A 16,201-nucleotide genomic window follows, 5' to 3' on the forward strand; every position below is an offset into this window, starting at 1 on the left:
TTGGTAGGAATGTAAATTGATACAGCTATTCTGGAAAACAGTTTGGAGGGTCCTCAAAAAAACTTAAAATGGAAGAACCATATGATCCAGTAATTGCACTTCTGGGTATTAACCCAAAGAAAACGAAAACACAAATTCAAAAAGATGTATGCACCTCTATGTTTACTGCAGCATTACTTACAAGGGCCAAGATATGGAGGCAACACAGTGTAAATATCTATTGACAGATAAATGGATAAGAGAAATGTGGTATATATACACGATGGAATATGACCTAACTATAAAAAGGAATGATATCTTGCCGTTTACAAGAGTATGGATGGACCTAGAGGATATTAAGCTAAGTAACTAAAAGACAAATACCCTCCAATTTCACTTATATGTGGAATCTGAAAAACCAACAAACAAAAAAAAACCAAATACCGCCACCAACAACAAAAAGACAAACAGACTCATAGATAACTAACTAGTGATTGCCAGAGAGGAAGGTAGTGGGGGATGGGTGAAATAGGTGAAGAAGATAAGGGAACAAACTTCAGTCACAAAATAAATCACCGGGATAAAAAGTACAGCAGTGAGAATATAGTCAATAATACTGTAATAACTTTGTACGGTGACAGATGGTATGTTAGACTTATCCTAGACTTACCATGGTGAGCTTTTTATAATGCATATAATTACCAGATCACTATGTTGTATACCTGAAACAAATATTCTATGTCAACTATACTTCAGTTAAAATTTTTAAAAAGAATATTTAGTTGTTTATTCAGGCTTCACTAGGGCACAGCCCTCTTTCATGGGAGAAATTGCACAAAAAGTCAGAAGAAATCAAGGGAGGATCCCTTTAGGAAGTAATCCATGGCATACCGGACATCATGGTTGCATCACTCTCATATCCAATAAAATCCTACAGCGTCCAGGCAATATTCCAAGAACTTTCTAAATTTAAAAAAGCCACATTTGATGTCAGTTAAAGGAAGGAATTTTGAGAGGAGGCCCTTAGCCTTCTATAAAAAGTCAAACTGCTATTCCCTATTCCTCTATTAGAACAGAATATACAGTAAATCACAATGATATCACAACCAGACATTAGCCAAATTATTTCCATTTCAGATATTTAACTTAACTGGGAAAGTAAACTTATTTAAAATTTTTCTCCAGTAAGGGACTGGATTCTATAAAATTTGAAGGAAGAGAAAACAGCTAAGACTGTATTTCTGGTTTTAAAAGAATGTGATTTAAGTTGCTTTTATCACCAATTACAATCTACATACCTGTGTGGCTACGGATATGAACTCTCAGTGTACCACTGCTGGCAAATTTCTGGCCACAATATGGGCAGATTTTCTCCTTTTCTCCTGTATGTGTCTAAATGGAAAGGAATAAAAAGGGTCGAGGATAAATATAAAGAATTAGGTAAAAATGATTAAGTGCCTCTGACAATGGTAAATCCTTTTTTTCCAGGATTATGTTTCATTAAAATGATTTAGTATCACAATGAGATTTTAAACAATTTATCATGAGTATTCCCACTGGTTCAGAAAAAAAACAAAACCCAAAACCTTAGACTCATGCATTAGTGCTAATTTGAAAATAATTCTGCAGTTTACTTTTTAAGCCTTTATGGAGCCCCCAAGTAAAAACGATTAAGTTATACAAAACCAGTATATGCTGGCAAAACCACATAATCAAAATGGGGTTACAGCTGCCCTTGACTGCTGCCAAGAAACACTTCCTTAGAAGCATTTTTCACATTCTTTGTGTGTATTTAACTCTTGAGGACAGAATTAATCTCAATAAAGTAATCTGTTATTTGCATTACGCTTGCCTGACTGGATTGATTTTATGACAAAGCAGAAAGAAATATAAATCTGACTTGATCTTGAACATCAGCAGGTGTTAATTGAGCAGTCAATTTGAAAGAACATCCTTGCCCTCAACATACCTTTAATCTCAGCATAAAACAACCACACAAGGAAAGGTGAATATGTATCATCAAAAGTGAATTTTGACAGAATGTTAGTGAGTTTAAAGAAAAGAGCAAGCTCTCCCAAAAAAAAGGAGACAGATGGAGCTTTTTAAACTTGTCTCGCAATCTCATCAGGATACCTTATTCTACCAGCATCCAAAACAGGTCATTCCAATAAATGAGAGGTCAGAGCTACTTTTCAAGTCCCATTTTTTTTCAAACTTAGGAGAAGGGGAAAAGAAGGGAGAAGAGGGAAATTACTTCAGATATCTGCACACTGTCAGTGACACTTCTTAAATTTTTTTTTTTAATTTCAATGATGACCTACACATTAATGAAAGCACACAGCAGATCAACTGGGTTACTACCACAACACAGAGTTTCTAGGCCTGTGTTTGCATTAGGTTTGTGCAAATTACTGGCATTGCCATGGGCTAATGTAAAAAGAATGGGAAAGTTTTTTTGTTTTTCTTTTTTTTAAATATGTTCCCAGAAGGGACACACTGGCAGGGATAGAGTGAAAGGAGTAGGGCAGTCTCATCTCTGAAAACCACCAATGTAGCAAAACATTCTCCATATTAATTGCTAACTTTAATATAATTAGTTTCATAGCCTTATTGGTATTTAATTTGGAAATTTCCACATTTGAATTATAATATGCATTTGGATAGACACTATTGTATTTGTGGTTTTTAAAACAGTTATAAACTAAATACCTTAGTCAACATCAGTGTCCTTTTAAATATTTTTCCATTGAAAATGATTTATATTATATTCAAATTTCAGAAGTATAGTCTAACCAACTGCCACGCTAGCCAATGACACTGGCTACAACAGACATCTCCTTGATTCTCCACTTGGCAGGCACTTAACTTTCCATTTTCACTCTAAGTTCTTATACAAAACAGTTATACATTCTTTATAGTAAGAGCCGTTACTCCCATGGTTCCCATTATGGCTCATTTTAAAGGAAATGGTATAGCATTTTAACATAGAGCAGACCTATATTCTTCTCATTCCCTGACAGAAGGGGCAAGATACATCAATTCTTTCTTGACTAGTGTACGGTTGCTTAGAAATTATGTATATCTATTATTAAAACATTGGATTATTCCAAAGAGGCAACTACCAATTTATTTATTGTATCTTTATAAAATCCACAGAATTTCTTTTGCTGCTACATAAGTATTTCATTGCTCACTTACATGACCTGACTTGTCAGTGGTACAAGTTTCAAACCAAACAACATTCAGTCAACAACAGTGAAAAGAATTAAAATGCTTCTTTGGTTTAATTCAAAAATATATCTTATTATTAGGTATGGAATTTGGTTAACTGGTTTTAAAAGACATTTAAGGTATAACACTAAAATATCTTAAATATAGATAAGAAAGCATGGAAACAGATCACTATGACAATATTGGTAAATGTATGAGACAAACACAAACAATGCTCTGCCACGACAATCTGTGATTGTGGACAAACAACTATTATCTCTCTTGAAAACTCACTATTTTTTCCCAGGTTGATTCAACAAGACACAAATTTATTAAATTCATACAAAAAAAAATAATTCAAGCAAAGAAAGGTGAAAGACTATCCTCTCCAGAAATTTGAAAAGAGGAGACAATATTACTACTGAACATTAAAGAAACAGGTAATGAACAATTCAGTCCTTTGACACAGCCACACTAAAGACAGGTACCAAAATAAAATTCACACTGAAATACGTGTCACTTGCTCATATTCACTTAGCAGTGCACACTAAATAGCCGCATCTATGACACTTCATAGTCATTTCTAAAGTCAACATTAAAATCTATAATGGTGTTTGTTACATATGAACATTGCTATTTTTGAAAATACCCTTAAAAGTACTTACAAACCAAATAAAAATAACCTCTTGACTTGCTTAATTAGCATAACATGAAAAAGATAACCTCCAAATCACTGTAAGAACCTCATTTTATTTGAGTTAAGCAAATACTTATCAGGTCCCTCTTCTGTACCAGAACTTCCCTAGGCCTAGAGATACAAGATGAAGAACAGTTCCAATCCTAAAAAAAAGAGCTCAATCTAGTAACTTGTCAATAAACACCTGAATCAGCTCTGAAAAATAAAATTAAGGCACTGATCATTTTTTAAGTAAAAACCTACATTAATTCAAAAACATACAAAAACTGACAAGCTTTCACTCATCAAATACTTTGTACGACCCATCTATCACCATAGCTCAGTGCTGTGGTGAAGAATTCACACCTCAATCTAGGTTCACCTTTATCCGAATGATATACCTCTTCTGAAAAAGTAAAGAGAACAGAAATTTTCTGAAGAGCTCATATAAACCATGCATCCCTTGTCATTTGGAGGAAATATGTTGATTAATTAATATAAAATTGATTATCACATTATAACTAGCATGCATGCCCATATTGTTGAAGTGTGTAATTCATTCAAACTCATAGAAGGCTTCTACTTACTTTCTTATGACTTCTAAGCACTGAAGGTGTAACAAACGCCTTATTACAGAGCTCGCATCTGTATTTCTTGTGTCTTTCATGGACCACCTGGACGTGCACATTTAAGGTATCCTTCCTTTTAAAGGTAGCATCACAGTGATGGCACTTGAAAGTCCTCTCACCTTAGAAATGAAAACATGAAATAAGAGAAAGATCAGATGCAAGAGCCGAATGATGATATCTCCCCCTCATGGGTACCAGATATAGTGTTCTTTTCTCCAAAAATTTAGTCTTATTACTAACAATTTATCATGGCCAGAAAAGGTAATGTTTCACATCTTTCAATTCCAATTTGCTCATTCATTATGTGACCAGCAGGAAGTGCTTGAACCCTCTTATACTCTCAGACTCTGTAACTGGAAAATGTGGAGACTCAATTAGCTAACTTTCTAAAGGAACCATGAACTTTCTTTAGAAGTAGTAGGTCTTATGGTTTGTCTGGAGGGCACGGATTGCATGGAGCACGGGGTGTGGTGCAAAAATAATGAATACTGTTATGCTGGAAAAGAAAAAAAAAAAAAAAAAAAAAAGAACAAAATATAAAAAAAAAAAAAAAAAAAAAAAAGAAGTAGTAGGTCTTTCTCGGGCAGGGGCTCAGGGCTGAAGTAGATTCTCATGGTGACAAAAGGCTTTTGTCAAGCAGAGTAAGTGGCCTTTGGGGCCCCTCCTAAACTCCCCTCACTCCCACCACAGCCCTTATGGCCTTTAAGGGACAGGGCAGAATAGGGTCATGGGTAGCGAGGTGGGGAGGGAAGCCCTTGCAGGCACACAAAATGGGTCAGAGCCAGACCCCTGCTAAGACAGGAGAGGGCTACAACACCCCTTCCTTCCTCAGCACTATCTCAGGAATTTGGACTAGAGGCTCCCTAACATGGTCCTTGGTCTGCTAATTAATTTAATTACCTTCCAGGCTCTCATCAGACAGGTTGGGGGGACGCCTCTCAGAAAGGCAGCTGGATTGGGGCAACTATCCTTTTCTACCCTAGAGCCCCTGGATACCTGTGAGGATATTCACCTTGTTCTCATTTTATAGCCTCCACCCACAGGGAAAGCAACTCCACAAACTCTGTTTCGGGATGTATGGTATGGTATTTTTTAAACTTGCATATGCATGGAAGTACATGATTATGTAAGTAAGACAGACTAGTATTTGAATATATCTTCCCCTTTTAAAAAACAATTATATTAGTACAGATTTACATATTATATTCACTATGAGACAAAAGATAACTTTCTACATTGAAATAGATTACCTCAATTTCGACCAAACTCTTCCTATTTCCCTCCATTATAACCAGTACAGACTTAGAAATGTGAAGATCCTACTCCTTCTTCATACCAAATTTAAGGAAGGAAGGACAAAAAGAGGCGAAAAAGAAAAAGACAAATGATGCTTTTCAAACAGAATTATGGCTCTTTAACTTAAAATATTGGAGAGTCCTGATGGAATCTGATGCTTGGAACAAAGTTACATCCAAACCATGCAAGAATTGTGTAGATTCTCAAAGCTATGTTTATATGTTGCCTTTGTGCATTTTTGTTGCTGGGTACTGTCACTATAATCTAATTTGTCTTTATATATCATTTTAGATTTAAATACCTCATTTGTCTAAAATATATAACCAGTAATAGTAAAAGAAATGAGCAATGACATAAGATCATAAATAAAGCAAAGCAACTCAGGAACAACTAAAAAACAAAAACAAGGGTGGCCTGCATGGCCTAGTAGGTTAAGCTTCAGACTCTTGGTTTCAGCTCAGGTCATGATCTCAAGGTCACTGGTTCCAGTCCTGTGTCTTAGAGCTCTGTGCTCAGTGGGGTGTCTGCTTAGGATTCCCTCCCTCTCCTTCTCCTTCTGCCTCTCCCTGTCCTCCTCTCAAAATAAATGAGTAAATGTTTACAATTAAGTAAATAAAAAACAAAACAAAACAGTAGTTCTCCAAGATTTCTCCTATTAAAGCATTTCCATTAAACTATCACATAAATCAAAATACTGATTCCTATACAAAGACCTCATCAAGCTATACCAAGGGTAATCCTTACCTTTCTTCTTTCAAATTTTAATTCCAGATTTCTTTGTTTTAAGCTTATCAGAACTTTTTAACTCTGAAGAGATTTTATCTGATGTTATCAGATTTCTTTGCCTTAAAGAAATAAACATAGGATTAAAGATAGGATCTTTCCTATCTTAAAACCAAGAAGCAAGCTAGTAACCTGCCTTTTGGTTTTCCATGTTAGAAAATAGCAATAATTTCCAAAATAATTATGATGTTATTCTTCATATTTTGAGCCAGAATGCTGATATAAGTTTCTAAAACAGCCTGCATGTTTTGAAGTTAAATAGGTTTTCATTTTCATACTGTGTAAGATAACATCTAGTATTTTGTCTTACTCTGTCTCCTTCTGGTTTTTCCCATCCTTTTAGCTCATTTGCCTTATCTGATGTTTAATTTTACCTTCAATAACCACTTGCTCAGTCAACTACAAAGCTGACTTTCCAGCCAAATGTCAGTGCAGCTTCGTAAAGCCTATGATTAATATGCTGACCAACATTATATTAAATACAGAATGTGCAAACACAGTCCACACCGCTGCTTCAATCCTCTGCCTCAAGTGTATGGGAACCAATCAGCAGAAATCAAAATTAGTAGGTTCCTTATAATAAAAATTCCTTGTTGTTATTGAAACTAATTTTCATCTATCCAAACAAAAATTTCCTGAGCATACAGGCCAAATTTGGCCACAGAAGTCTTAATAGTATGAATGAGGTTCACTCACCCCAATTCCTACTCAAAAATCCATTCATCCCATAATGATTTTTTTTCTTAATCAAATGAGAGTGTGATGGGATGGAAATTACTGCTGTTACAGGGCAAATTTTCTTTTCTTTCTTTATTATTTTTTTAAAGATTTATTCATTTATTTGAGAGAGAGACAGAGATAACAAGGGAGAGCACGAGTGGAAAGAGAGGGTGAAGCAGGCTCCCTGCTGAGCAAGGAGCCCCAATGTAGGACTTGATCCCAGGACCCTGGGATCATGACCTGGGCCAAAGGCAGCAGCTTAATCAACTGAGCCACCCAGGCACCCTAAATTTTATTTCTTAAATGCATGGCTGTCCTTAATAAAGAAAGAGAAAGTTGTGTTGACCAATTCTCCAGAGCTGTAAGGTCAAATGCAGAGTGGCACGGACCTTAACATTATCTTTTCTGTAGGAAAAGAGGCATTTAGTCATGATCTTACCACTTAGTATTTTCAAAAACTTTACTATGCTGAGTGAAATAAGTCAAGCAGAGAAAGCCAATTATCATATGGTTTCACTTACTTGTGAAGCATATGGAATAACACAGAGGACATTGGGAGATGGAGAGAGAAGTGAGTTGGGAGAAATTGGAGCAGGGGAGACAAACCATGAGAGACTGTGGACTCTGAGAAACAAACTGAAGGTTTTGGAAGGGAGGGAGTGGGGGTTTGGGTGAGCCTGGAGGTGGGTATTAAGGAGGGCACAGATTACATGGAGCACTGGGTGTGGTGCATAAACAATGCATTTTGGAACACTGATGAAAAAATTAAATTAAATTAAATTAAAAAAAAAAATTATTGTCTTTGGCATTTTGAACTGTAGACACTTCTACATGACCAGAGAAAATTTCTTCCAAGATACTGTCTTATCTGTACTGCTGTCGTAACTGATTAATTGTTTTACTTTCCTCAGAAATATTAAAAATTTAATCAGCAGTATTAACTTTGTTTCAGAAGATGTTCCACAGATTAAAAAACTCAAAAGCAAACAATACAAATATCGCCTACATTATGCCATTTTTCTTTACTTTTAGATACAGTAATGTAACAAATGTCTGGTTATTTCCATATCTGAACACAGAACTCACTTTAAAACTCAGCTTAGCAATAGCATTTTCTCTGAAATAACATAATATAAAGTGTCCTTTCAGCAATGTGGGTATAAGGTGTTGTATTCTAAAAATAGCTCTTTGCATGGTATGTATGTGTATAACTTCTCCCAAAAGAAAAAGAAGTGCTCCTGCCAAAAGAAGTTAAGAAGTCAGAGGCAGCATATAGTAAGAAGAGAAAGTACCTGACTGAATCTGGATGCTGTCTCCAGAGCTAGAACCCTGCATACGTCACCATGTTTCTCTGGGTCTGCATTTTCTCTACTCCCCTCACATTAACAGGTTAAATTAGATGTGCACTCTGATCCTTTCCAACTTGAAAAGTCTGTGAGCTAATAAAATCATGACAGACATCTGCATATTTTAACCATTATTCTTTAAAGGGAACAAAAATGTCTATTTCAGACAAATTTCAAAGATACTTTAGTGAACATAAGATAAGATTTTATATATAAACCTTAAATAGTGGAAAGAAAAGATATAAAGAGAAGATATAAAAGAAAGAAAAAATATAAAATAAAATGTCTCATAAGACAATTTATCTTTATGTGGGAAAAAAAAGCAAGAATAAAGGAAGAAAAGGAGAAAGGCAGAATTACCAGCCCTTTTTACGTTCAAAAGCAGATCACGTAACTATATACAGGTCCACTTTTATGACGCCAACATTCTCAAGAGTTATAAGAACGCAGTTTGAGATAATTCAATTTGCCCTCAACTGCTTGTATTGTGACTTACTGTTATGTATGAGCAGGTGTCTCTGCAAAGAAAATGGGGTTCGGAACAAAGCTTTACATTCCTCACATTGGAATGGTCTTTCTTCAGAATGCGTCTGCAGATGAAAGAAACTGAGTTAGGAGGGTCTAGAATCATCTAAGTCATGACAATAATTGGAACTTGTATTCATGATGCGGGAGAGGAAGGGGAAGGTAGACAATGTCTTGTTTCTTCTGGTGACGTTCTTTTACCATAAAACCGTAAACACAAATACACTATGTTCACAGGAGAAAAACAACCCTATTTTTAAATTCTCACATTAATTATATATTTGATAAATAATAAAGGAAATTGTTCCTCTAATCTCAAAATGCTAATCTGAATATATCCAAATTTCTCAGGATTTATACTACAGAGTAAAATGATTTATAATTTCTCTGAAGACTAAACCTTCATTCTTACTGGACAGGCTTTCACTATGGTAGTACAACACTTTCAAAATAATCAAAGGAAACCGGTAAAAGGAGACAGTTTCCACCTTCTCTCCTCAACATCACTGAATAAGTTCCAATAATTTTTAGTCCTAGATACCATTTACCCCCTAAATTAAACTAGAACATTTACTCATACTTAAATCAAGTAACATTCATTAAGTATTTATTTTGTGTCACTGCTACACTCAACACTTTACATGAATTTTTTCACTTAATTCTAACATTAATTTGATGGACAGTATACTATTACTAGTAACTCAAAGAGTTTCAATAACTTGCCAGAGATCAAACAATGTAGACGCAGCAAGTACCTTTAAACACAGAACAAACAGAAATAGACTGAGAAACAATAAACAACAGAAAACCAGGAATGAAAACAAAGCAAACAACAAAAGAGTATGCTTATTCACTTCTCCTGTTTTTTTAATCACACATCAGTATTAACCTGTTTGGCACAAGTCAGTATATAAAATCTTATTTCTACCATGGATGGCAAGATAAATTCTAAAAACCAAAAATTGAACTATATTCTTTTATGATAATAAAGCACATCATATAATTCATTAGTTTTTATGATACATGTGGCATAAAAATAAAGGGAATAAATAAAGCACTTTATTCACAGCATAAAGATTTAAAAATTTTCTTAGTTTAATGTACATTGTAATATTCAAGATGTACATATTACCTATTAACATAATGTTGGTGAAAAGGGATTACCATGTCTGTTTTCAGTTGTAAAAAATATAGAGAAAGGATGAGGGGAGCAAATATTTAAAACTTGGGAAAAATTACATGTACTCAAGTGTGTTATTTAGCCTTATAAATGAACATGATAACTGGGAAAAAATAAAACAAAGAGTAAGTTTCATTCACTACATAAAATATATGGACACTTAATATAGCAAAACACGGCATTTCAAATTGAAAGAACAACAGTGGACAGTTTGGTAAATGGTTTTGAGGCAACTGTATAGATATTTAGGAAAAATTTAAACTAGATCTATTATTCATTCACCCCTTTCAATAAGTCCCATTTCGATTCAGCTTTTTTTTTCCAAATGTGAAGAACAAATCCTCAATATACTAGAAGAAAATATGAGTGAATTGTTAAATACATTTTGAGCAGGAAAAGGCTTTCTAAGCACGGCAGAAGCTCAAATATGTAGATGAGAGAAGGCATTAAATTTAAAATTATAAGGCAAAAATGTTTGGTGGCAACGAATATTTGCAATATGAAATAAAAATTTTAAGTTGCTAATATAAAGAGTTATGGCACATTTACAGGAAAAGATGAAAACTCAAAAAAAAAAAAAAAGGCAAAAAGATTCCTCCAAGTAGCACTCTTGCAATCTCCTTCATTACTTATTTTGTGCCCAGGCCATTGCTATGCACCTCATGCCCTTATATGTCAGTGCTGTTTTACACACGGGAGAGACAGCAGTAAAAACAGAGGACTAAGTCCTAGCTATCACGGAGCTCTCCCACTGGCAAGGAGAAAAAGACAATGAACAAACCATAAAACATGAAGTACATGCTATAGAGAAAAATAAAGAAGGGAAAGGGGATAGCAAAAGTTTCAAAGAAAGGGGTAGCAATTTAAGCAGAAATTCTAACTGAGAAGGTGACTCGAGAGAACTGATGGAAGTGAGGGAACAAGGGCATGTCTCCCTCTGAGACCTCTGGGCAGGAAACACCACAGACGCCAGTGTGGTGGAGTGAGAGGAAGAAGCACAAAAGTGGGGAGATGACGCTGGAAAAAAATGGGAAAAGAAGGAGAAGCAAATCGTGTAGGATCTGGTCAGGCACTGCAGGAATTTTTTTTACTGGAAGAGATAAAAAATCTCAAATGAGTCTTGAACCGATGGCATTTCATAGGATGCTAAGGTGGGTGTGCTGAGAACAGGAGAGAGGGGGACACGGGAAAGCGGAGAACCCAGAGAAGCAACAGCAAGAAACCAAACAAGAGATAATCAAGTCCTCCATCAGAGTGGTGGCTACCAATGTACAAAGAAGTGGTAGATTTCCAGATATATGATGAAAGCTAACAGGTTTTTGTGGAGAGACTTGAATCTGAAGCATGAGGCACAGGAAAGAAGATCTAAGATTGTGACCAGAGCGATGATAGGATGGATCAGCCACCAGAAGAGCAAGCAAGAAGCAGGTTTGCTGAAAGATAAGGGGTTCAGTTTGGGGTGGGTTCAAATGATTAGTCAAAGATGGCTAGTAGACAGTGAACCATTTCAAGTCTGCATCATAGTGCAGAACATTTGGAGATGTCAGACTATATAGTTTTGGGGCACCTGGCTGGCTCAGTGGGTTAAGCCTCTGTCTTTGGCTCAGGTCATGATCCCAGGGTCCTGGGATCAAGCCCCACATCGGACTCTCTGCTCAGCAGGGAGCCTGCTTACTCCTCTCTCTCTGCCTGCCTACTTATGATCTCTCTCTGTGTCAAATAAACAAAATCTTTAAAAAAATTATATAGTTTCAGTATTTAAACCCATAAATATAATGAGAGAATGAAAGTTAAAAAAAAAAAAAAAACTCTCTGTGGTATATCAGATTGGCAGAGGTAAGGAGAATGGTTATTACTCATTGTTGACAAAAGGGAAAGGTCGAGCAATCTCATCTCTTTTAACCGGGAACATACATTTTCTGAGTGGCAGTGTGGCTCTATTGACCCAAAATGACAAACAGACCCAGTCTTTGACTAACCAACTCCCTTGGCAGACATAGATCTGGCAATTATTTAAATAAACAAAAACTTAAAAAAAAAAAAACAGCTAAATGCTTACTGACAGATATAAACCTGGTTAACTAAATTTGAGTGGCTACTGTATATTTATTTTGATATGGAAAACCCACTAGAACATATTTTGAGTGTCAAAAGAACAATGCAAACCATTATAGGTAGAATATCACAGGCCACAAACATACACACGTGTAAGATGGGGTGTGGGAAGATGTCCTACGAAACACTGAGGAGGGTTTTCATAGTAAAGCAGAGAGTGGTATTTGATGGAGCCTCTGTTTTCTTCTTTATACATTTCTTTGATATTTAGTTTTCTACAAAGGGTAGATAATATTATTACAAAAAGAAAGAAGCTTTTGTCTTTAGAGCATCCATATTGGAACAAAGGGTTGCTTTAGTCTTCCATAAGTATGATATTCTGCCCTAACCAATTCTTTCCCTTTTTCCAAATCTAGGCCAATACGACGTGTGGCTATGATTTAGCAGCTTGATGATGAAATAACTTGGGATAGCATGAAGGCTCACACCTCTGTTAACCAAACCAAAGCCACAACATCTAGATATGGCCTGAAGTCAAGAGCTATTTTACGTAGTTAAGCCGTTAGTGCACAGCCAGGTGAATAAATATTTTTGTCAAAGATGCCAATACCACCAACAGAGATGTGATGGCATGACCTGTCAAAATATCAGCATAGTATTCTTTACGAGTACCAGATAAAATTCAACTTTTTAAAGGCTGCTTATGCTTCCATTTTTCATCACTAAAGTGTGCCAAACTTTTCACTGACTTATTAATTACATTATCCTTCCCCCACTTAAATGCCAAGTCACTGATGACATAACAAATGAACTTGCCCATGAACTGTACATATATCTTATTATGTATCATATCATACATCTTTTTATGCACCAAATCTGATTGTTGTTGCAGATGTAGAAAACACATAAGAAAATGTGTTCCACTATTTATAACACCTAATAAAATGTCTCAAGAATGCTTCAGGTTTTCAACATAATTTTTATACAATCATCACCAAATTAGCACATTTCTAGCTGTATAAACCAAATATTAATTTCATGAGAACAGAATAAAATTCTCTTTGGGCCCATTCACAATTAAAAATTATAACCTGGACTATTACCAATATATATTGCTCTGTAGTAACAGTATTATTGGTAATGCTATTTCTTCTTTGGGTCATGTACAAAGCAAGAAACTATCTTAAAATTCAGGGGAAATAACAGAGATAAAATAAATTTGTATAAAATATTCCTGAGATACATGTGTCAGAACTATTCTTTCTTCTTTAAAAAAAAAAAAAAAAAGAGTTTTGTTATTGAAGTCTCAAGTCTGCGTATCATCAGCATATTACGATCCCACTGGGTCACATAATAAACCTAAAGCTGCATAAAATGTGTGTCATCTGGCTGTTTACAAGGTCCGTGGATTAAATTTTTACTGTCAGCTTTATAACTGGCTTCCTTAAAGGGCCTCGTCCTCACAAAAATGAATGGAAACTAGAGAGATATCAAAAAAAGCAGCTCAGTGCAGGAAAAGGTAGCTCATTTCACACAGATAAGTTAAGATTATAAAACGGAGGTTATGCTCTTACAGAAGTATAGCCTTTCATGACCAAGCCCAACCTTTTCTCTGCTTGAAAAGCCATAATTCCATTAGTACAAAGCCATAACTCCATGGAGCCAACTACTAAAGCCTCAAGTTTATACCCTGATCAGGGCAAAGGGAATTTGCTAAAAGAAGGAATAATCACAGACTTGTAGAAGTCTTCCTTGGAGGACAACAATTCAGACTACCACTCAGGGAGTTCTCCCCCCTACAACACTGCTAAAACATGGCATCTCATATTTCTAACCAAGGACATTTCTAACAAATACTGCTTCAAATACATGACCCTTCAGGCTAGCTGACTTGACCATTAATTTAAAAGTTCTGCCTCTGCAATGGCCACTATTTATTACAGGTAGCCCAGAGTCATACAGAACAAGTTTACTCTCTTTCCCACAAGGAAGCTCTTTGATTATATGGAAACAGTAACCATATCCCTTCACAAACGTTTGTAATAACCAGACACCTGCAGCTTCATTCATGAAAATATGGCTGTCGGGCAAACCACAGGAATTGTAAAGCAGAACTTTCTGAATAGAAGTAGGCATTCTAATTTTTATAACTCATATGGAACAACTCACAGCAATTATACCAGCTCCTCTAGTGGGTAACTCGTTTGCTGTGCAAGATGGCTAAATAAACCAGTAATTCTGCCATGAACTTTATGTGCCATCCAAAAATAAACAAGTGCAGATACCTAAAGTACAAACAAACAAACAAATATGGATTTTGGATTTTATAGGATTCTAATCTTATATAAAATTATACTCTCTAAAAATTAATACCAGTTGTTGGGTAAGAAAGTTTTCATTAACATGTAATAGGAAAATAATAGTAAAAATAGGATAAAAACTAACAATAAGATAAAAATAGGATTCTCTCCACATACCCCTCCCTGGGATTAAGGGTCTCTTATGATTGTCTCCCTCCCGATCCCATCTTGTTTCATTTTTTCCTTCACTACCCCCCTAACACCCAACTCTGCCTCTCAAATTCTTCATATCAAGGGAGGTCATATGATAATTGTCTTTCTCTGATTGACTTATTTCACTCAGCATGATATGCTCTAGTTCCATCCACGTCGCTGCAAATGGCAAGATTTCATTTCTTTTGATGGCTGCTTAGTATTCCATTGTATGTATCTCCTACACATCTTCTTTATCCATTCGTCTGTTGATGGACATCTAGGCTCTTTCCATAGTTTGGCTATTGTGGACATTGCTGGTATAAACATTCAGGAGCACATGCCCCTACAGATTCCTACATTTGTATCTTCAGGATAAATACCCAGTAGTGCTCTTGCTAGGTGATATGGTGGGTGCTGCGAAGTGTGTAAGCCTGACAATTCACAAACCTGTACCCCTGGGGCAAATAATACATTATATGTTAATAAAAATAATTATTTAAAAAATAGGATTCAAATAGTTGGCCAGACAAGATAGATAAACAGACAGATGCTAAAATGTGTGTGTGTGTGTATGTGTGTGTGTGTGTGTGTGATATGTTTGTGTGTTTGTGTGTTCCATCCAATTATCTAAGTGTCACATCACCAGAGGACATTTTCTCAATGAAACCTTCATAAAAACTAATCTATTTTTCAACCTAATACAGATATAAACGAAATTAAAAAAAATTGCAGTTTAGACTCAGTTTCTAATTTTAAATATAAAACATCCAAGATGGGATATAAGGTTCAAAGTCTATTCTCTACTGAAAATAGTGTACTTCAGCATATTTTAATTATAACATACAGTCCTCATTTGTACATTTTTAGTTTTCATTGATTCAGATTTATGACATTTTGCTGGTATAATACAAATTTTTTGTTCATTTGTCTTGTTTTTCACATTCCACATATAAGTGAGATCATATGGTATTTGTCTTTCTCTGCCTGACTTATTTCATTTAGCATAATACCCTCTAGGTCTACTCCTGTTGTCACAAATGGCAAGATCTCATTCTTTTTTATGGCTGAATAATATTCCATTGTGCATATACCACATCTAATTTATCCATTCATCTATCGATGTACACTTGGGTTGCTTCAATATCTTGGCTTCTGTAAATAAGAGGGGTGCATACATCTTTTTGAATTAGTGTTTTTGTAATCATTCAGTAAATAGTAGTGAAATTACTGGATCATATGGTATTTCCATTTTTAATAATTTTTGAGAGCTCCTATACTGTTTTCCATAGTGGTTGCACCAATTTACA

General features: G+C 35.3%; 1 protein-coding gene across 1 annotated transcript in view; it reads right to left on the reverse strand.

Moving 5' to 3' along the window:
- Window positions 1-16,201, reverse strand: part of PRDM5 (PR/SET domain 5) — a 225,296-nt gene that overhangs the window by 70,514 nt on the left and 138,581 nt on the right. Inside the window, exons 11-13 of the mRNA XM_032333306.1 lie at window positions 9,136-9,229; window positions 4,453-4,613; window positions 1,278-1,371 (exon numbers count right to left, since the gene is read on the reverse strand). Coding sequence (XP_032189197.1) covers window positions 1,278-1,371; window positions 4,453-4,613; window positions 9,136-9,229 — 349 coding nt within the window. The remainder of the gene's footprint in view (window positions 1-1,277; window positions 1,372-4,452; window positions 4,614-9,135; window positions 9,230-16,201) is intronic.

The sequence above is a fragment of the Mustela erminea genome, chromosome 2 (genome assembly GCF_009829155.1).
Source record: "Mustela erminea isolate mMusErm1 chromosome 2, mMusErm1.Pri, whole genome shotgun sequence".
NCBI lineage: Eukaryota > Metazoa > Chordata > Mammalia > Carnivora > Mustelidae > Mustela > Mustela erminea.